Here is an 18,099-nt window from a genome sequence, read left to right on the forward strand (position 1 = left end):
TAAATTTTTTCCATCAATTACTTTTATGTATTTTTGCACTTTTGACTTGGAATCCAAATTCTTCTAAGTTTTATGGATTTATGTACCAAATAATCATAGAGTGATTTTCTCTTTCGATATTGACATATTTTATCGATCAATTATTTTGTCTTTGCAGTGCAAAAGTTAAACAAGTTGAAGATTTGATAAGAAATTGGTAAGATTTTGTGTGGGTTGTCTACGATTTGCTTCAATCAATTGCTCGCTCTTAGTGACAATTTTGTTACAATAACAAGTGTAATTTTCTTGATTAACAACCAATTCATTGTTATCACCTAAAGTTTCTGACAAATGGAGGAACTTAAATGTGATAATATTGAGGTCGAATTGAGATGAAAAGATTTGAGGGTTAGGTGTTTAGAGCGTGGGGAGAACATAAGCATTCAACATTTGACGGAACTGAATCTCCTTTACGTTGTTCACATATTTATTGTCGAAGTGGAGAACCGAGAGTGAGTAGCACAATGCGACCCACGTCTTGGAAAGAACGGTGGTTCTGAAAGCGTCTCCGATAATATTGAGGTCGAGGCAGAAGAAAGAAAAACATTGAGCATAAAAACTTTGCGCATAAAAATAACCTGACTCGGAATTTTGATTCGGATTTTGATAGAATGTCAAGATTGAACGAGGTTGCAACAAATTCAACAAAAATACACCCTCCGGTCACTAATATAAGCAAAAGTTTGAGTTTTAGATTCATTCATTAAATGATGTATGTAGTCTTTATTATAGACTACATACGTCATTTAATGAATGAATCTAAAAATCAAACTTTTGCTTATATTAATGACCGGAGGGTGTATGTGAGAAAAGAACAAAAGATTCTCCAAAAGCATGTCAACGTCCTTTCAAAATAAAAAAAATGTAAAATTTAGTTATTACATATTAGTTAGGTTAGTTAGAAGTTAGCTAGTCTAACTAACTGTATAAGTACTACTTGATGTAACAACTCTCACACAAGCAATATTATTTTTCATTTCACTTTTTCTATTCTTTTTTTTTTTTTTTGAAATAACAGATCAATATTATTAATTCAGCGTGTCATGAATATACATAGGGTTTATATCTAAGGGCACCTCTTCCATCCAAATTTTATTTGGGTCCGAATGGGCTAATTGGGCCAATTGGTGAGCCACTATGTTACCAGATCTAGAGGTAAAGGAAAACAGACATTTGTCAAAAGTTAATACGTTCCAACGAGGATAAATAGTACGTTCCAACAAGGATAAATAGAAAAATCTGAGTAAATATATTTAGACGGAACAATTCTTAGCTATATTTTATTTATTTACTGGCCGAACTCTATCATTTTATATGAACAATAAATTAATGGGAAAATTACATTGACATCTCCTAAATTCTGTGTAAATATAACAATCACCCCATCATCTATTTTACCAATATGCACAAATGTTAGCTTATGTGTAACTTCCATCAAAATTATACTCCCTCCGTTTTAAAATGAGTGTCGTTTTAGATGTTTACACACATATTAAAAAATGCAATGATTAAAAGAAAGAGAATGATTATTTTACCAAATTATCCTTATTAACTATTGGTTAGTTTTAAAAGTAATACTTTAGAAGTAGTGTGCAGAGTATTAATTGGAGGGTACAATTGAAAAGAAAAAGTTATTATTGCATTGGAAACTGAAAGTGACATTCATTTTGAAACAAATTTTTTTGGCTAATGCGACACTCATTTTGAAACGGAGGGAGTATGTTTTTACATTTTTAATGTTTCATCAACAGCGGCACCACCCAAAAACCTTCTTTCCGTATGTAAATAACACCCAAGAAACAAACAAGAGCAAGTACCCCATTCTCGTTATCCTCCCTTTTTAATTTCATAATGTGCCTCATCCTTTTTTTTTAAAGAAGTGTCATCCTTTGTTAACGTAACGTTGTCCACTTGGTACTCTTGTTCTTGCAAGTTGATGCTCCCATATTCCCAAAGTAATGATAGAGCAAAGTGTCATAATTAGAGCTTCAAAATAGACCGGACCTATCGGGCCGACCCGCAAAAGCCCGGATATATTTCTTCTATAGCATATATCTTTTGTTTAAGAAATATTTTTAGCTTTTTATTTTATATGAAAAAGAAATATAATTGTAGTTTTTTGGATAGAAGAAATATATTCGTTGTTTTGGAGTAACATAGTTTGGCACCTGACAAATTAACATTGGTGATTTGGGAATTGGTATTTTTTAATTTAATTTTTTAATTAAAAGCTTTAAGTAATCGGGCTGGTCCGAAAACCCGTAGCCCGCAAAGGGCCGGGCTTATAAAAATATTTTTGAGCCCGTTTATCTCCCGGGCCTTTTTGGCCCGCCCCCCGAAACCCAAACCCGTCATGACCCGGCCCGACGCGGGCCGGGTAGTCCGTTTTGACAGCTCATAATCATAATGCTAGCATGTACTACAATGTTGTTCTCTGATAAACAACATAAGCCAATGTTATGTGTTTTCTGTAGTCAAAATTACGTGCTACTTCTTGACCAAAAAATAAAATAAAAACAACGTGCTACTTTCAAATGTTGTTAAAAGGAATAATGAATTTCAAATAGTATGTAAAAAAACTCTTTCTTCTGCTTTACGTTACTCCAAAACAACGAATATATTTCTTCTATCCAAAAAACTACGATTATATTTCTTTTTCATATAAAATAAAAAGCTATAAATATTTTTTTTATTTAAGAAACAAAAATGGAATATATATTCACATAAACGGAGACTTCTCCTTGGCACAAGGCGTACCAAAAAGGGCTCTCAAAAGATACACAGTAGCCGTCAAAATAAAACGAAAATAGCAATTAGCCGATACCTAAACATGTCAAGGGGTTCGACTACCACTGCTGACAACCAAAAACAATAGAGACATTATTAGCCCTCAACCACAGGTAGGAATGAAATTTAACCTTCTCCAATAGTTCTAAAGTGGAACTACGAGAATTATTAAATAACATATTATTACGCTCATTCCAAACTAGCCAAATACAAAGAAGCCAAATAAGCTATAAATATATTTTATTCCATCCTATAAATATATGTATTCCACAGAAAAGCTATAAATATATATTTCGAAATAAATGGCAGCTAGCTACACACGTTTTTTTTCTTCCAGAGATATATATATTTTGTTGGTACAAATGCAGACGTTATATTTAAAACATTATTTATTTAAACCAAGTTGTTTGAGCTCCATTGGCAAGGAGCTCCTTCCAAGGACGTATCCGGGGAATACCGGGTTCGATTCCCAGGGGGAACAACGGTTGGCCAGTGCGCATGCCTGTACGCACGAGACAGATTAGTCGTCCATCTTTGGTGGGTCGGAAACCAGTGCGATTGGTGGGTCGGAAACCGGTGCGAAAGCAAAAAAAAAACATTATTTTTTGGTGGGTCAGAAACCGGTGCGATTGGTGGGTCGGAAACCGGTGCGAAAGCAAAAAAAAAACATTATTTATTTATGTTATATGTTACAGCTTTATGTCCTTATTCCCTAAAAAAAAAACTTTTATGTCCTTATTTTTTTATAGGTAGATGAAATAAAATAACTATTTTTTTAATCAAATATATAACAATAACTATTGAAAACTCATACACATAAGAATCTCCCGATCACCGCTTTAAGCCTGCTAATTTTTGCATTTTTTTCCATTTTATGTCTTAATTAAAAAATATTATTATTTACATACACCAGTAAAAGACCCGTGCAAAAACACACGAGTTACGTAACATTACAATTTGGGGTGTTCAAAACCGAACAAATCCAATAGAAAAACCGCAAACTGAACCAACCCAAACCGAAACCGCAAAAAACTGCATTTGGTTTGGATGTATTCGAATCACTTTTTTCCTCAACCGCATGGTTTGGTTTGGTTTGCAGTTTTCATTTTACCAACCGAACCAAACCGCAACATAAAAAAAAACACTAATTAAATCTAGGTCACCTAGACAAATTCTCATAGAAACTCATGGAATCTTTAATAAATGACATATTTTTTTCTCTTGTTAAATTTCTTCTTTGCTTTTTATTTCAAAAATGTATTTATGTGCTACTTGAACTTTTAGAGAATAATAAAATCTTAGTCTTTTACATTTCTTACATAATAGAATTACTTTTTGTCCACGTTTTTAATTTGGTTTATGTTGTTTGGTGGAAATGAAATTGTAACGTGGAATGAATTAAAAAGATTATCGAAAACATTGCTGGAAATATGTCGTGTTTTACCTTTTTAACTCGAATTTAATGCCGGAAACAAAAAATTGTATTGTCTCGAAAAAACCGCATCAACCGATCCAACCCAAACCGCATTGGTTTGATTTGGTTTGGTTCGGATTTCATTTTAAAAGTCAATCAAACCAAACCAAACCGCATCCTTTTTTACCTTGCGGTTCGGATGACTTTTAGCCTCAAAACCGAACCAAACCACACCTTGAACAACCCTAATTACAATAATTATATATAAAAATTACATTGTTAATATTACCAAATGTTTAAAGATATTAAATAAAAATTATTACCATTAATGTAATTGTTTTTGTTAAATACATTGTTAACATTTTCCGTTTTTTAGTGCACCAACACACACAAATTATAAGCATATTTTTTATGAAATTTTAATTTTTACTAAAATTATTTGTATAGATATTTGTGACTTTTAAATAGTAACAAACTATGTTTATCTTTACAAAAAATATAATAAAAATTATTATCCTATTCAGTAACACAAAAAATATAGCATTTTTAAAAGCAAATTTATTTAAGGGTATAACTAGAATAATAAAAAATTCAACCCAAAAATCATGTATTTTTTTTTTTGAGGGAAGAACCCAAAAATCATGTATTCCTTTTATATATTGTTAGAGATTTTTCTCTTGTAAATGCAAGAAGAAAGACATTCAAATAATTAAAATGACACAATTTTATTAGTTCGTCCAGGACACTAAAAATCTTAGGACCAGCTCTCGCAAAACACCAATAAATATTTTCACAACACTTGATGATGTAGATTTTATGTGCTTATATAATGATTAGTTTATTAACTGATGTTAGAAGTTAACTACAATGTCTTTAGACAAATTTTGAGAAAAAAACTATTCTTGATGGAAAAAATAATCTAATAGAAACTGCAACTATGACAAAGACAACACTTGGAAAAGAGAGTACGTATAGGAAGAATTTGTCACATTCTATAAAATTCATTAACAAGCATGACCTGATGCAAATAATCTAATAAGCTAATAATAAGAAGAAAAAGAAAAAAAAAAGTACTTCTTGAACTTGGAAAAGAAATTATCTTAGTGTGACTTTGATTTCCCACCAGAGTAAATTAGCATATAATTGTTCCTGCATCAGAAGGAAATATTTATCAGCAAGCAATAGAGAAAAATGTCTAATAAACTGAGCCAAATGAATGATACCATCGCATAGAGCTAACGATAAACTGAGCCAATTCGATATATGTATGTGTTGGAACTCGACTCGATAATCAATTTGTTAACTTGATTATGAATCAAATGGGATGAATTTGAGTTAAATATTAAGTTTATTAACTAAAGGGTTAAATATGTTTATAGTCCTATAAGTATATAAGAATCTCTTCCGGAAAAAAATAAATAATTTTTTTTAACAAAACATGAATTAAATATGATTTTTTATATTTTTGACGGTTAAAAATTTATATTTAATTCATGTTTTGTTAAAAAAAATATATATTTGGGAGAGATTTTTACAATATTCTACACATTTATGCACAATTTCATTAAAAAATACATGAGTTGACTTAAAAATAAGGAACAAAAGTAATGATTGAAAATTTTATAGGGACCAAAAGTCGAAGCAAATTTTTAGAGAGATTAAAACAAAGACTTTTTTTTGCAAAATTTTATTCAAAAATATGAATTCTATACTTATGAGTTTACATAAAAGGGGGATCAAAATTGAAGATTTTTGGGGACAAAAAGTTGAAGAAATTTTTTAGTGACTAAAATGAAAAGTTGGTATATTATAAGGACTAAAAACATATATAACCATTAACTAAATAAGTAGAACTTGAACAATATATAATTCTCTCAATTCGAATTATGAGTTGACTCGATTATATATATATATATATATACACACACACACACACACACATACATTTTGTAGCGATGTCTATCCTTTAAGGCTAATGGTTGAATAACTTTTATTTTAACACCATCTTTATCTTTTCAAATAATAATAATTCAAACGTTTGAATAACTTTTATTTTAACTCGATCTTTGCGTTTTCAAAAAATAATAATTCAAAAGTTTAAAGATCTAAAATCTTTGACTCTTTTGTGTATAAAAAATTGGCCTTTGGATTATATGATTCGAGCAAATATGCTAGACTTATTTAAATAAGTTGATTCAAACTAAGAAAGAGGTTCGTAACGAACTCAAGTCAAATTTTGAGTTGAACACATTCTTATTGAGTTAAACATAAACAACAATACAAATAGGTTAAGTAATGCATAAATTTTATTACCTGTTTCGATGGCAGCCCTTCGGTTAACTCCACGAAGAAAACTTACAAGGAGTTGTTTAAATCAAGAGTAGCCAACCCATGTATATTGACCCTAGGAGGAGTGTCAATTCTTGAGTGAGATGATGTATCAGAACCACTAGCCACCATATTAGCTCGATGGTTTTTCCCATAACTACTACTTTTCAACTTTAGTCTATATTTCTGCAGATTTAAAAACAAAAACCAAGTAAATTTCCCTAAATTAAAGTGTTTGTAAAATGTAAACTAGGTAGGTGTGTCTAGTGTTTGACACTATACATGAAATTAATTTAACATTTAATTTAATTACTAAAAATTTATAAATTTATAGCAGTGTCATTGTGTCAATGTCATGTCTTGCATCCGTGTCTTTGTCATGATTGTCTTCATAGCTTAAAAAGCTAAAGCATAAGAGATAAAGAAAAATACCTGGAGATGGCTGGCCACATGTTCCTTTGTAAGATTTTCAACATTCATCAAGTTAAGAATCTTTTGTGGCCTAGCCTCTGCAAACAAAATAACAACTATAATGAGAAACACAGTTCAATGTTGAAAAACGTCATAGCAAGAGTATTTGAGGAAATCTTCAAATAAAACAAAGTATAATTTTCGTTTTCATATCATAATATTAATATCATCATTGGGATTGCTATAACCTACTCAAACATCTTTGATAAAAATAAAGACGAATATAGCAATAGATAAAAGATTTGAGGATAGTTGTTTTTGCACATTGAAAGCAGAGGGAAGAACATACTTTCAACGCCAAATTTGTTAACCGCGACAAGAAACTTGTGGTGTAAGTCATTGGACCAACGAAATCGAGGCTTCTTCGGCGCAGTTGGACCATCATTTTCATGATCATACTCATTCTCTTCCTCAACATCATCTTCATTCTTATCCTTTCTTTTTCTAGATGGCTTTTCAATTTTATCAGAATTTTTTGTCACAGTTGAATCTATTCCATTTCCACTATCAGAATTAGGCACATCGTGATTGCTTCTTTTGCTAATTTTCTTCTTTCTGATTACATGTTGCCAAATCATCTTCACCTCTTTCAATTGAACAGGTTTCAGCAGATAATCACAAGCACCGAGATCAATTGCTTTCATAACCAGCTTAGGATCATCATTTTCAGAAAACACTGAAAACAAAACTTTGTAATTAAAACACTTGATAATTTGTTATAAATGTATCAGTAACAAAAGATTGGAGAATTGCATAACTTACTTATGACAGGTAGGTCCATTTCAAGTCCAACAAGCTCAAGAAGCTTAAATCCATCCATGTCTGGCATATGAACATTACTCATTACTAGGTCAAAATTGTTTTTGTTTTCTCTTAACAAATTCAGTGCTATTCGTGCACTTGGAGCAGTGGTTACTGCAACAAATAATTATAACTAAAATTAATATCATTATGAAAGGAAAAATAATTGATACATTATGTCCTGCATCGAATGAATCCAACAATTTGGATGCAGTTAAATATTTGAAATCCAAAAAATAACATAAGTTCACAAAAGATTAGACACAAGATTTTTTTTTAAAACTGTGAACTTTAAAAACGTCCAATCTTTGAGAGAATTTGATCGGTCAAATATAATTTAGTAGAACCTAAACAGTATCGAAGAAAATGTAAGACTAAACTAATATAATTGATTCGTACATGTAGAAAAAATAGAAGAAAAAGAAACCGTTAACATTATCGTTCTAATTACAATGCCTTAGCCAAAAGGATCTAAAGAATCAAATCTAAAACTTTTGTAGCAGCGACACTTCTAATCTAAGGTTATCCGACACACCGTCCCTTATGATTACGATTTAATAATGATGTCGTGTCACTGCTTCATAGTCAAAAACAATTTTTTAATATTTAAAAAAGAAAAAGAAGCATACCATGGTATTGACACCTTTCGAGAAGTCTCTCCAAAATCTTGAGACAAGTTCTGTCATCATCAACAGCAAGAATATTCATTCCAATTCGAAACTCATCATTCATCTTATGAAAGATACGGGAAAAAATTGATTTCTAAGTAAGAACTTTTGTTTGCAAAGAGAAACACAAGAATGCAAAGAAAGATTTCCCTCACAAAAGAATGCAAAGAGAGAGACTATGATTTTTTGTTTTTGCGGTTAAGGTTTCTAAAAAGTGATACGATATTAAGCACCTTACGAGTTGTATTTATAGACTCACTTATGTGCACCTCTTAGATATTTTTAAATAAAATATATATCTTTTGAAACAATTTCAAAACCATATATTTGGTTTTATTTAAATCCAAAATATATTTTTTAACCAATTTCAAAACCATATATTTGACTCCTTAAAAACACTGTATTTGATTTGATTTTTTTTTGACAAGATGTATTTGATTTTATTTAAATCCAAAATATATCCTTTTTCAAAACAATTTCAAAACCATATATTTGATTGGTCAGAAGAAAAAAAAAACCATATATTTGATTTTATTTAAATCCAGAATATATCTTTTTGAATCAATTTCAAAAACGTATCTTTGATCTTTCAAAAATAAAAAAAATAAACGTATCTTTTTTTTTTGTGGTGGTCGGGATTCGAACCCCGGACCTTGCATATATTATGCATTGTCCATACCAACTGAGCTAAGTTCGCGAGGAAAAAAAAAAACGTATCTTTGAATTTACTTGCACGACTCTTTAACTTATTTCTACTAAAAGAAATTGATTTGTCACTCAATCATTTTTTCTATAAGAGAACTCAAAAATAGTTGTATATTTTCTAAACTAAACTTGACATCTCTTGATTATTGAACGTGTAAAGATTGTGTCTGAAAACAGTTTCGTAAGGTAAAGACGATATTTCAACCAACTGGAGCAATAAAAAAAATAAACAAAAAACAGCATGAGATGTCCTTGTGAACTTAAGTCGGTTTTTAGGAACATTGCATTATATATGTAGGAGTCGGAATTTGAATATCGGACACCCCACTTATTCACCTTAATATGTAAATTTCTAGCTACAAGACTATTTGACAAAAATAATTTCTAGCATAATGTGGACAGTTTTTATTCCTTAAGTAGATAGCTTTTTCATAAAAATTAAGCATAACGTCACCACCAAAAAAAAATATATCACCACCAAAAAAAATTAAGCATAACGTGGGAAGTTTTAATTCTTTAAGTGGGTAGTTTTTATTAATAAAAAATAATATCAAATTTTAAAAATTGAAGAAAAAATGAAACGTTATAAGTTATAAGTTCAAACGCTAATTAAAATAGCATATCAATAAAAACTATAAGCTAGTGAAAGAAGAATGGTTTCCAAACACATTTTCTTTTAACATGCTTATAGGCTGGTCTAACAAGCTAACTAGCAGTGGCGGAGCCAAGAATTTTGTAGAGCCTAGGCAAAAATTATAGTCAAGAATTCTTGTGCGCGCGCGTGTGAAAATATTGAGTTTGCCCAAAAAAAATTGAATGGGTAAATGGACTATTGGGTTGGGCGAAATATGAAAAAAACATCGATTGAACCCGGGGGAGTGCCCGGGCTTGCCGGGTGGTGGCTCCGCCCCTGCTAACTAGCTTAATAGAATTTGAAAGAATAGAATTAATATATTAATTAAAATGATTCATTTTTGAGACATTTTTTACAAATGGTCCGCTTATTGTGGAACCGTGAGAGAGTTGTATCTTTGTCCTTCAACACTTGTTGCCGCATTGTCTTAAAAACAATCCTACATGTCTTAACGTTGTTGCTGCTTGAATTTTCAATCACTCACCCTAAATTAGTTATACCTTAGGCTTGTTCATTCTTGCATTAAAGTTGTCTCCTTTCTTGCATGTTTAAGCAAATACTCTTCTCTTCAACTAATCATTGCTCTTGTTGATGTTATTAGGAAACCCTAATTGTATTATGATTAACTTTCAAAAGTTGATTGTCGTTAGTTTTTTTATAGGCAAATGTTCGCGGTTAAAATTTGAACCTTGAACCTCATTTTGAAACCCCTTCGAGTGTATTGAATTAACCACTTGAGTTACACCTTGGAGACCACATAGTACATTGTTGACGGTGTATGGTAAATTTCAATGGAGGTTGAGATGCTTTGTTCTTGAGTTTGATCTGTTTGTGCTTTCTACTTTACATGAGGTCTAATGTCAGGTTTATTTTTCTAGAGTATGCAAATGTTTTCATGCTAAAGTATTTTAATCTCATGTTTTAAAATAAAGATATGTATATATTCCCCCTTTACCCTGTCCTCCATTTAAGAATGTTGATCTCTAGATTACGTGTTTCAGAAGAACTTTATTATCTTTCGTTATAATTCTACACATTATGTTATGCTTAAGTGGTTAATTTAAGCTTAATTATAACACATAGCAGCAAGCATCACATAACATATATCTTTGGGGAACTTAGTTGGTTCCTGCCTTTGTTTGAGGAACAGACCATTGTAATAGACTTTGCTTGATGTGTTCTATTTCCATAAATATTTTACTGATTTGAATAGTTTTAAGATGGTTCTTCCATGTGAAACACGATCATCATTGTGGCTTTAATTAATCCATTTACTGAAACCATAACATGTTTACTAAAATTTAGTCTCCACCAAAAATCTCAAGATAGACGTTCGAGGACCCATGTTTTTTTTAAGAAGCCAGTTCGAGTATCCATGTTCACTTGTCCAGGATGATGTAACGACAAAATCAGCGTATTTCACATTTACAAACGGAAATCTAATGCCTTTATTTGACCATGTGGCCGTGGCACTAAGAAGAATAGGATCGGGCACTCGCTAGTCACACCCAGAGATTTAATCCGTGGAAGAGAGAGGATTTCATCGCCTACAATGGCCTTTGACACGAGGAAATGAATTTAATCAAGTCGAAATCAGAGAAAGTACAAGGCTTCTCAACTTGCTATGACATCGTTGATTCTACTCATATCACAATGTGTTTACCTGCATCCGAACATTGGTGTACTGTATGGCTTGATCATAAGAACAATCATAGCAAGTAGCATGAAGTTCCGCGACATAGGCATCGCTTGACATGACAAACATATGTTGTCGAGGATTGTTCTTGTTTGTTGCCTACTTCACAACATTGCTATTGACATCATGGTCGTCAAAATCCGGATTTTACGTATAATCAATGAGGGGAGTTAAAGTCGCAAATCGTAAAATCGTTACATTAATTCTAGGATTATACAAAATTCATAAAACTCAAATACACACATATACGTATAAAATAGCATACGTAGGAAAAAGAACACTTTAAATACGTAATTAAGTTAAAGTTCATAAGCATAACTAACACAACATAACATAGTTGCGTAATTCTCAAGCATAACTAAAACTAGTAAAAAAACTAGTATCAAAAACAACTAAATAAAACTCAAGTCGGCAACTATATAATGCTTAAAAAAAAAAAAGAGCAATGTTATATCTCTAGAAAAATAACATCAAGAATTCTTCAAGAATAAAGAATAGTCAATCACAATGCACTATTTGCCACAATACAAGGAGGTGTGGCTGAAAAATAGGAAGTGGACAAATAAATCATCCAATTAAAATTTGCCAACTATTTCTTGAAAAATTCTTGAAGCTATTTTTCTTGAGAAGTAGCATTTTCCAAAAAAAAACTATATAATGCTTAAATGTAGGTGGATTTTACAATTTTACGATTAACGCAAGTGATTATACAGGATTTCACTAATTTAGGATTTTGGGTGTAGTCATGATCCTTCAAGGCATATTAATCGTAAAATAGTAGGATTATACGATTAAAATCCCGATTATGACTACCATGATTGACATGCAAGATGAAAGAGTTACTAAGTTTGTGTCATAATAACCATGATTCAGGAGGGTACCATGAACTTATTTGTGAAAGGAGTGGCAATAAGAGAATGTCCGTCTCACTATTTGAATGGAAGGTTGCATCCACGATTATGATTGTGGTCTATTTTACTAGCTTTTGGTATAGCTCAAAATATTTAGAGGTGGAATGGAATCATGAAAGATTTTAAGAAAGTATCTCCTAAAAATAACTCTTACAATTTTAAAACTTAAATTCCACTTACTACCATTTATGACTTACCAAATGACAAAACTTACACTAACAATTAAATATTTTGTTAAAGTCAAATTTTTTTTTAAAAAAAAAAAGGAATTATATTAAATTAACATAATGAAAGAAAAGTTCAAAAAAAAAATCAGTCAAGAAAAAGTCAATTATTAAAACAAGAAAAATCTGAATGTTTATCCAATTATTATAACATGTATAATATAAAAAAGTTTTTTAACACAAAAAATTGACATTGAAGCGATTTATGAGTTTGAATTATAAACATTAGAGAGAACAATAAAATATAAGATAATATTTGATGTATGAAATAAAATTAATAAGCTGTTAAAAAAATAGTTTCATTTCATCGATTCACATTTTCCTTAACAAAAACATTACAATGATTTCATTCAAAAACAAATAGTACCAAACTCTGAAAATCAATTTCTTAAACAACTTATTCAGAATAAAAATAAGCTAGGATACATAAATTTCATTAATTCATTATTCATGAGACAAAAATTTGATGCCTATAAATATAAAAAAAAAAACGAGACTAATACTTTTCACTAATGAATATTAAAAAGCACAAGACACTGATAGATAAAAAAAACACGGGACATATAATTTTATATATATATATATATATATATATATGGGGTTTTGGTAGAAGACATATTTTATGAAGGTGTCTTTTAGCAAGTTATTCTATGAGCATTTGTTAAAAGACACCGATTGAAATTTTTATGAAGGTGTTTTTTAGCAAAGTTATTACTAAAAAGTGGAAATCACACCTTGAGATGTGGATTGCTAAAAAACACATTCATAGATGGCTTCTAGCAAAACTCATATATATAAATTCACTAATAAATATTGAAAAAGTTAACTGAATAATATTGTTATTGATACATAAAAAGATAAACAAGAGATAAAAATAAAAATAACACAAGACTAATATTCTTCACCATTACTTTAAATAAAATTCAAGACAAATATTCATCAATGATTTTTTTTGACCGAAAATATTCATCAATGATAAATATTAAAAAAAGGACAAATATTAAAAAAAAACCCCATATAAAAAGAAAAGGGAAAATAATTCAACACCTTTTCAAAAAAAAAATGTAAAGTTAGGCAAGTCTAACTTATTTCTTATTTATTTTAGGTTAATATTATCAAGAAGAAAAAGATACCAAATGAAAGAAAAAAAAAATTAAAAAAAATGCTAAGACAAAAAGACACATTCATGGGTGTTTTCTAGCCAAAACTCTATTGTATATTGTGCCTACCGACTGAACAAAGCTCACGGAAACTTAAAAAATATTTAAAATGTTGTACTAATCTTTTAATGGAACCTTTGAACTTTTAATAAACTTTTAATGGAACCTTTGAACTTTTAATAAAATTTAATTTATATTTATTTTCTTCTAAAATATGGGTAAAATAATAAAATTTTAATTATATTTCTTTTATTGTAAAATATGGGTAAAATAGAGAGGGGAAAAAAAAATAAAAACGTGAAAGTGTAGGATTTCGACATTGTTTGGCGCCGCACCGTCATTTTGACGCCACAAAAATAATTATATATAATCTGAATCATTCATTCTCCTTGTTCGATTCTTAAATAAAAAAACCTGGAATGTCGTCGTTGCAAGCACATTCCAATTCCGACGCGCAATTAACCATCGTTGAACGCGCTTTATCCGCCGCCGGCGCCGCTTTCATCTCCGCCGTCATCGTCAATCCACTCGACGTCGCCAAGGTACCTACCCTTTCTACCTTCCTCAATCAATCCAATTCTTCTTCAAATTCATCCAATTTTTCTATTTCAGACAAGACTTCAATCGCAAGCTGCTGGAGTTCCTTACCATGACGTTTATCAAATTCATCCTTCTTTTCAAACTAACACTGTAAATAATTCACGCTTTCTTTTTTCTTTTTTTTTTGTTTCTATTTCAATTCAATACTATATTTGCGGTTTTCAATACTTTTTTGTTTTCAGGTTTTAAACAATATCAAATGTACTACACCTGCATATAAAGGGACGATAGATGTACTCTACAAAGTTATACGTCAGGTTAGTTCGTGTTGTAAACTGATAGAGGAGACAATCTTCTAGAATGTACTGGATTAATATCAAGTAGTGTTCGACACGACACTTTCCAACTGCGATACAAATTAATAGCATTCGTCCATCTTAGAGAGAAGGGGGAGTATCAGGGTTTACCCCTAAGTTTATAGGAGATATGGAAAGGTTTTGATATCTGAACTTATTTCTGGTTACAAATATATTTGGGCTAATATGGACCTGTTTGGAATTTTAAAACCTGTTTTTGAAAATATTAGGCTGTAGCACCCTAAATAAAAGGGAACATGTAGGATAAGAATTGTTAAATCATTCATTGTTTGAGTGTACTTTTATTCCTAGTTGCTTTCTTCATTTCAACATAATAATTACTTACTATTAAGAGGGTTCACAGGAGTGAATTTATGCAGGAAGGATTTACCAGATTGTGGAGAGGCACAAATGCTAGTTTGGCATTGGCCATGCCAAGTGTAAGCTATCTTTTCTGTCTTGAATTTTTTTCATGTGTGTTGCTTTTGAGGAATGATTATACTGTTCATTTTGGTTCTACAATTTTGCATGTTCAGCACACATTTAGTTATATACAGTCTACTGATGGTCTGGGTGTGTTTCCTGTCAAATAGGTTGGAATTTATATGCCTTGTTATGATATTTTCCGCAACTTTATGGAGGAGTATACAACTCAAAATTCTCCAAATTTAACGCCTTATGTTCCATTAGTAGCAGGATCACTTGCACGCTCATTGGCTTGCATTTCCTGTTATCCTGTAGAACTTGCAAGGACTCGCATGCAGGTAAAAAAAAAAATCTATGCTAAAATTTTGATGCATTGCATAATTTGCCATGAAGTGAAGAGAGAAAATTGACTGGATATCATATAAGATATGATTGACAGTGTACAAACTACAACGACATTTTGCAATTTGTAGACTAATGTGGGTAGATTCTATTAATTGCTATCCTAAAATCAAGGAAATAGAATATGTCCTATTACCTGAAAATATGAAGAAAAAGTACAAATGTATAGATAAGAGAATGCCTTTATACACACACACACACACACACACACACACTAATAAAAGCAACTAATGGAAGATCTTCCTATACTAATACAACGCTGTGGTTTCTTTATAATTACTTCTCTAAGGAAATTATGTTATGTGGTTTTTCCAGTTAACTTATTGACTTTATCTCACATGTTTTCTCCCGTTCTTAGGCATTTAGAGTAACACAAGGCGACAAACCTCCAGGTGTATGGAAGACATTACTTGGAGTCATCAACCCAGACAAGGGAACAAGTATTCTTCAAAACTGTAAGTGTATACTCGTTGCATCTCTCTGATTTATCTTTCTCTGTTTTCCTTCTGAGTTAAAACAAGTTTGAGTTTACTTTTGTTGCATTGTATGATGTCTATGTTCTTTTGGCTGCCTCAATAGTAATTACTTTGATTAAATTGTTTAAATAGTACACAGGTACCGTTTCTGGTGGACTGGGCTTGGAGCACAACTTTCTAGGGATGTTCCATACTCTGCAATTTGCTGGTCAACCCTTGAGCCGGTAAGATTTTATTATATTTATGAAATGAATAAGTCAATTTTACTTATTTTTTATAATATTTCTTAGTGCATGTATTGAGTTGGATCTATTTGCAGATAAGGAAAAAAATTCTTGGATTTGTTGGTGAAGAAGCAAGTGCCACAGCTGTCCTTGGGGCTAATTTTTCTGCTGGTTTTGTAGCAGGAACTTTAGCATCAGCTGCCACGTGTCCGCTGGACGTGGCAAAAACCCGACGACAGATAGAGGTTAGAGTAGAACCTTGCTCTTAGTGATAATTTTACATGCATTTCACTCACCTTACTTCCTGCCCAGAAGTCAAATATAATAATCACACAAAAAAATGTATTATTAGCCACTGACAAGAGTCAAATTTCCCACATTTTAATTTCGTTTTCGTCCTTAAAATCGGTGGAGCTAAGATTCTGACATCAGAATATTGTTCATGAATGTGCTGTATATACAAATATTACAAACTTTCAACTTTTTTGGAGATATTCTGCTTTAGGATATGGCATTGGTCTTCAAATTGAATGAAAAATTGTGCACACTGCCAACACAGTTAGGATAATTATGCATAACTAAACTTTCATAGGTATGGTTCATTAAACAGATCAACTTGTAGAGTTGCCTTATACAATCTTACTACATTTTTGGAGAATATTATGCATGAATTTGTCACATTGGGCTTCAAATTGAATGAAAAATTGTGCACACTGCCAACACAGTTAGGATAATTATGCACAGCTAAACTTTCATAGGTATGGTTCATTAAACAGATCAACTTGTAGAGTTGCCTTAACAATCTTACTACATTTTTGGAGAATATTATGCATGAATTTGTCACATTGGGCTTCAAGTTGAATGAAAAATTGTGCAGAAGTGTGATATAGTTAGAATTGGGCATTGTTAAACTGTTGTAGGCTTGGTACATTATACAGAACAAAACTTGCATAATTTTCGGTTAGTAAGTTTAAACATTAGAGCATAGTGTAATCATGTGATGACTGGGCTAGGAGCACAATTTTCTAGGGATGTTCCATACTTTTTTGCTAAAAAATGGTCTCTTTTTAATATTCCCAGAAGGATCCTGAAAGGGCATTAAAGATGACTACAAGAACAACATTGCTTGAAATTTGGAGGTATGTCATTATTTTTGAAGTGATATTGGTATGATATCATTAGATTTATCCATTGTAGATTATGTTATTTCTTGACAAAAATTAAGAGAGTCGTTTAGGGCATAGACTTTGGACTGACTTTGGGTTTTTCACTTTTCTTGGGACAGGGATGGAGGATTTAGGGGGTTATTTACCGGCATTGCTCCCCGTGTAGGTCGTGCTGGTCCATCTGTTGGCATAGTTGTCTCCTTTTACGAAGTTGTCAAGTATGCCTTAAATCATAGACAATCAACTTCATCATAGAAGATACTTGCATTCATCAGCCAGGCTATTTTCTAGAGGTCTTCTAATTCCATTTTTAAACTTAGCTTAATAATTGATTGCATCAAAGACACATTGTCTCAGCTTCAGAATACGTTCCTGACATCGCAAGAAGTCAGAACTCAAGATGCAACTGAACACTCGGCAATGGGCATCTGCCAATAAACCAGTAACAGTCCTTTTCATGCCTAGTTTTTCTTTGGATAGGGTTCAATTTTCCTTATTACATTTGTAACCTTATGAGGAAAGTTAATGAGTGTCATTATTCAAAATTACAATTGAGAGTTGAGACAGAGCTAGCCCTAAACAGCAATGTGATAAGTTTGTGTAGCAAAAACAGGTTATTTATTTATTTTGGTAAAAAAAAAAATAGGAGTTCACACAATTTTTATATTTTG

General features: G+C 31.3%; 2 protein-coding genes across 3 annotated transcripts; one reads left to right on the forward strand and one right to left on the reverse strand.

Moving 5' to 3' along the window:
* Positions 1-6,595: 6,595 nt before the first annotated feature.
* LOC146911655 (two-component response regulator ARR10-like) lies at positions 6,596-8,572 on the reverse strand. The gene is made up of 6 exons (XM_085729535.1): positions 8,470-8,572; positions 7,802-7,954; positions 7,585-7,715; positions 7,329-7,428; positions 7,001-7,077; positions 6,596-6,754 (listed from the first exon to the last, which is right to left on the reverse strand). Exons 1-6 carry the CDS (start codon positions 8,570-8,572, stop codon positions 6,596-6,598), a joined length of 723 nt encoding a protein of 240 aa, XP_085585661.1.
* A 5,657-nt stretch (positions 8,573-14,229) lies between these two features.
* LOC146911656 (mitochondrial carrier protein MTM1-like) lies at positions 14,230-18,086 on the forward strand. 2 transcript variants are annotated; one of them, XM_085726245.1, is made up of 10 exons: positions 14,230-14,380; positions 14,451-14,528; positions 14,621-14,695; positions 15,099-15,174; positions 15,328-15,498; positions 15,921-16,017; positions 16,171-16,262; positions 16,358-16,507; positions 17,343-17,401; positions 17,548-18,086. In XM_085726245.1, exons 3-10 carry the CDS (start codon positions 14,670-14,672, stop codon positions 17,681-17,683), a joined length of 807 nt encoding a protein of 268 aa, XP_085582371.1. In that variant the 5' UTR covers positions 14,230-14,380; positions 14,451-14,528; positions 14,621-14,669; the 3' UTR covers positions 17,684-18,086. The 2 variants fall into 2 exon arrangements, with proteins under 2 accessions (XP_085582371.1, XP_085582370.1); XM_085726244.1 differs by having other exon boundaries at positions 15,115-15,174.
* Positions 18,087-18,099: the final 13 nt, after the last annotated feature.

The sequence above is a fragment of the Medicago sativa genome, chromosome 7 (assembly GCF_051527215.1).
Source record: "Medicago sativa cultivar Bolivia chromosome 7, Bolivia_mono, whole genome shotgun sequence".
NCBI classification, from domain to species: Eukaryota; Viridiplantae; Streptophyta; class Magnoliopsida; order Fabales; family Fabaceae; genus Medicago; species Medicago sativa.

What these genes read in the sequence shown, in the direction of transcription:
- LOC146911655 (XM_085729535.1), bottom strand. Translation starts at nt 8,572, where the DNA reads ATGAATGATGAGTTTCGAATTGGAATGAATATTCTTGCTGTTGATGAT. An exon ending in TAACAAATTTGGCGTTGAAA is followed by an intron (nt 7,078 to 7,328) that starts GTATGTTCTTCC and finishes TTTTGTTTGCAG; the next exon opens with AGGCTAGGCCACAAAAGATT. An exon ending in ATGTGGCCAGCCATCTCCAG is followed by an intron (nt 6,755 to 7,000) that starts GTATTTTTCTTT and finishes TTAAATCTGCAG; the next exon opens with AAATATAGACTAAAGTTGAA.
- LOC146911656 (XM_085726244.1), top strand. Translation starts at nt 14,258, where the DNA reads ATGTCGTCGTTGCAAGCACATTCCAATTCCGACGCGCAATTAACCATC. An exon ending in AAACCCGACGACAGATAGAG is followed by an intron (nt 16,508 to 17,342) that starts GTTAGAGTAGAA and finishes TAATATTCCCAG; the next exon opens with AAGGATCCTGAAAGGGCATT. An exon ending in ACATTGCTTGAAATTTGGAG is followed by an intron (nt 17,402 to 17,547) that starts GTATGTCATTAT and finishes TTCTTGGGACAG; the next exon opens with GGATGGAGGATTTAGGGGGT.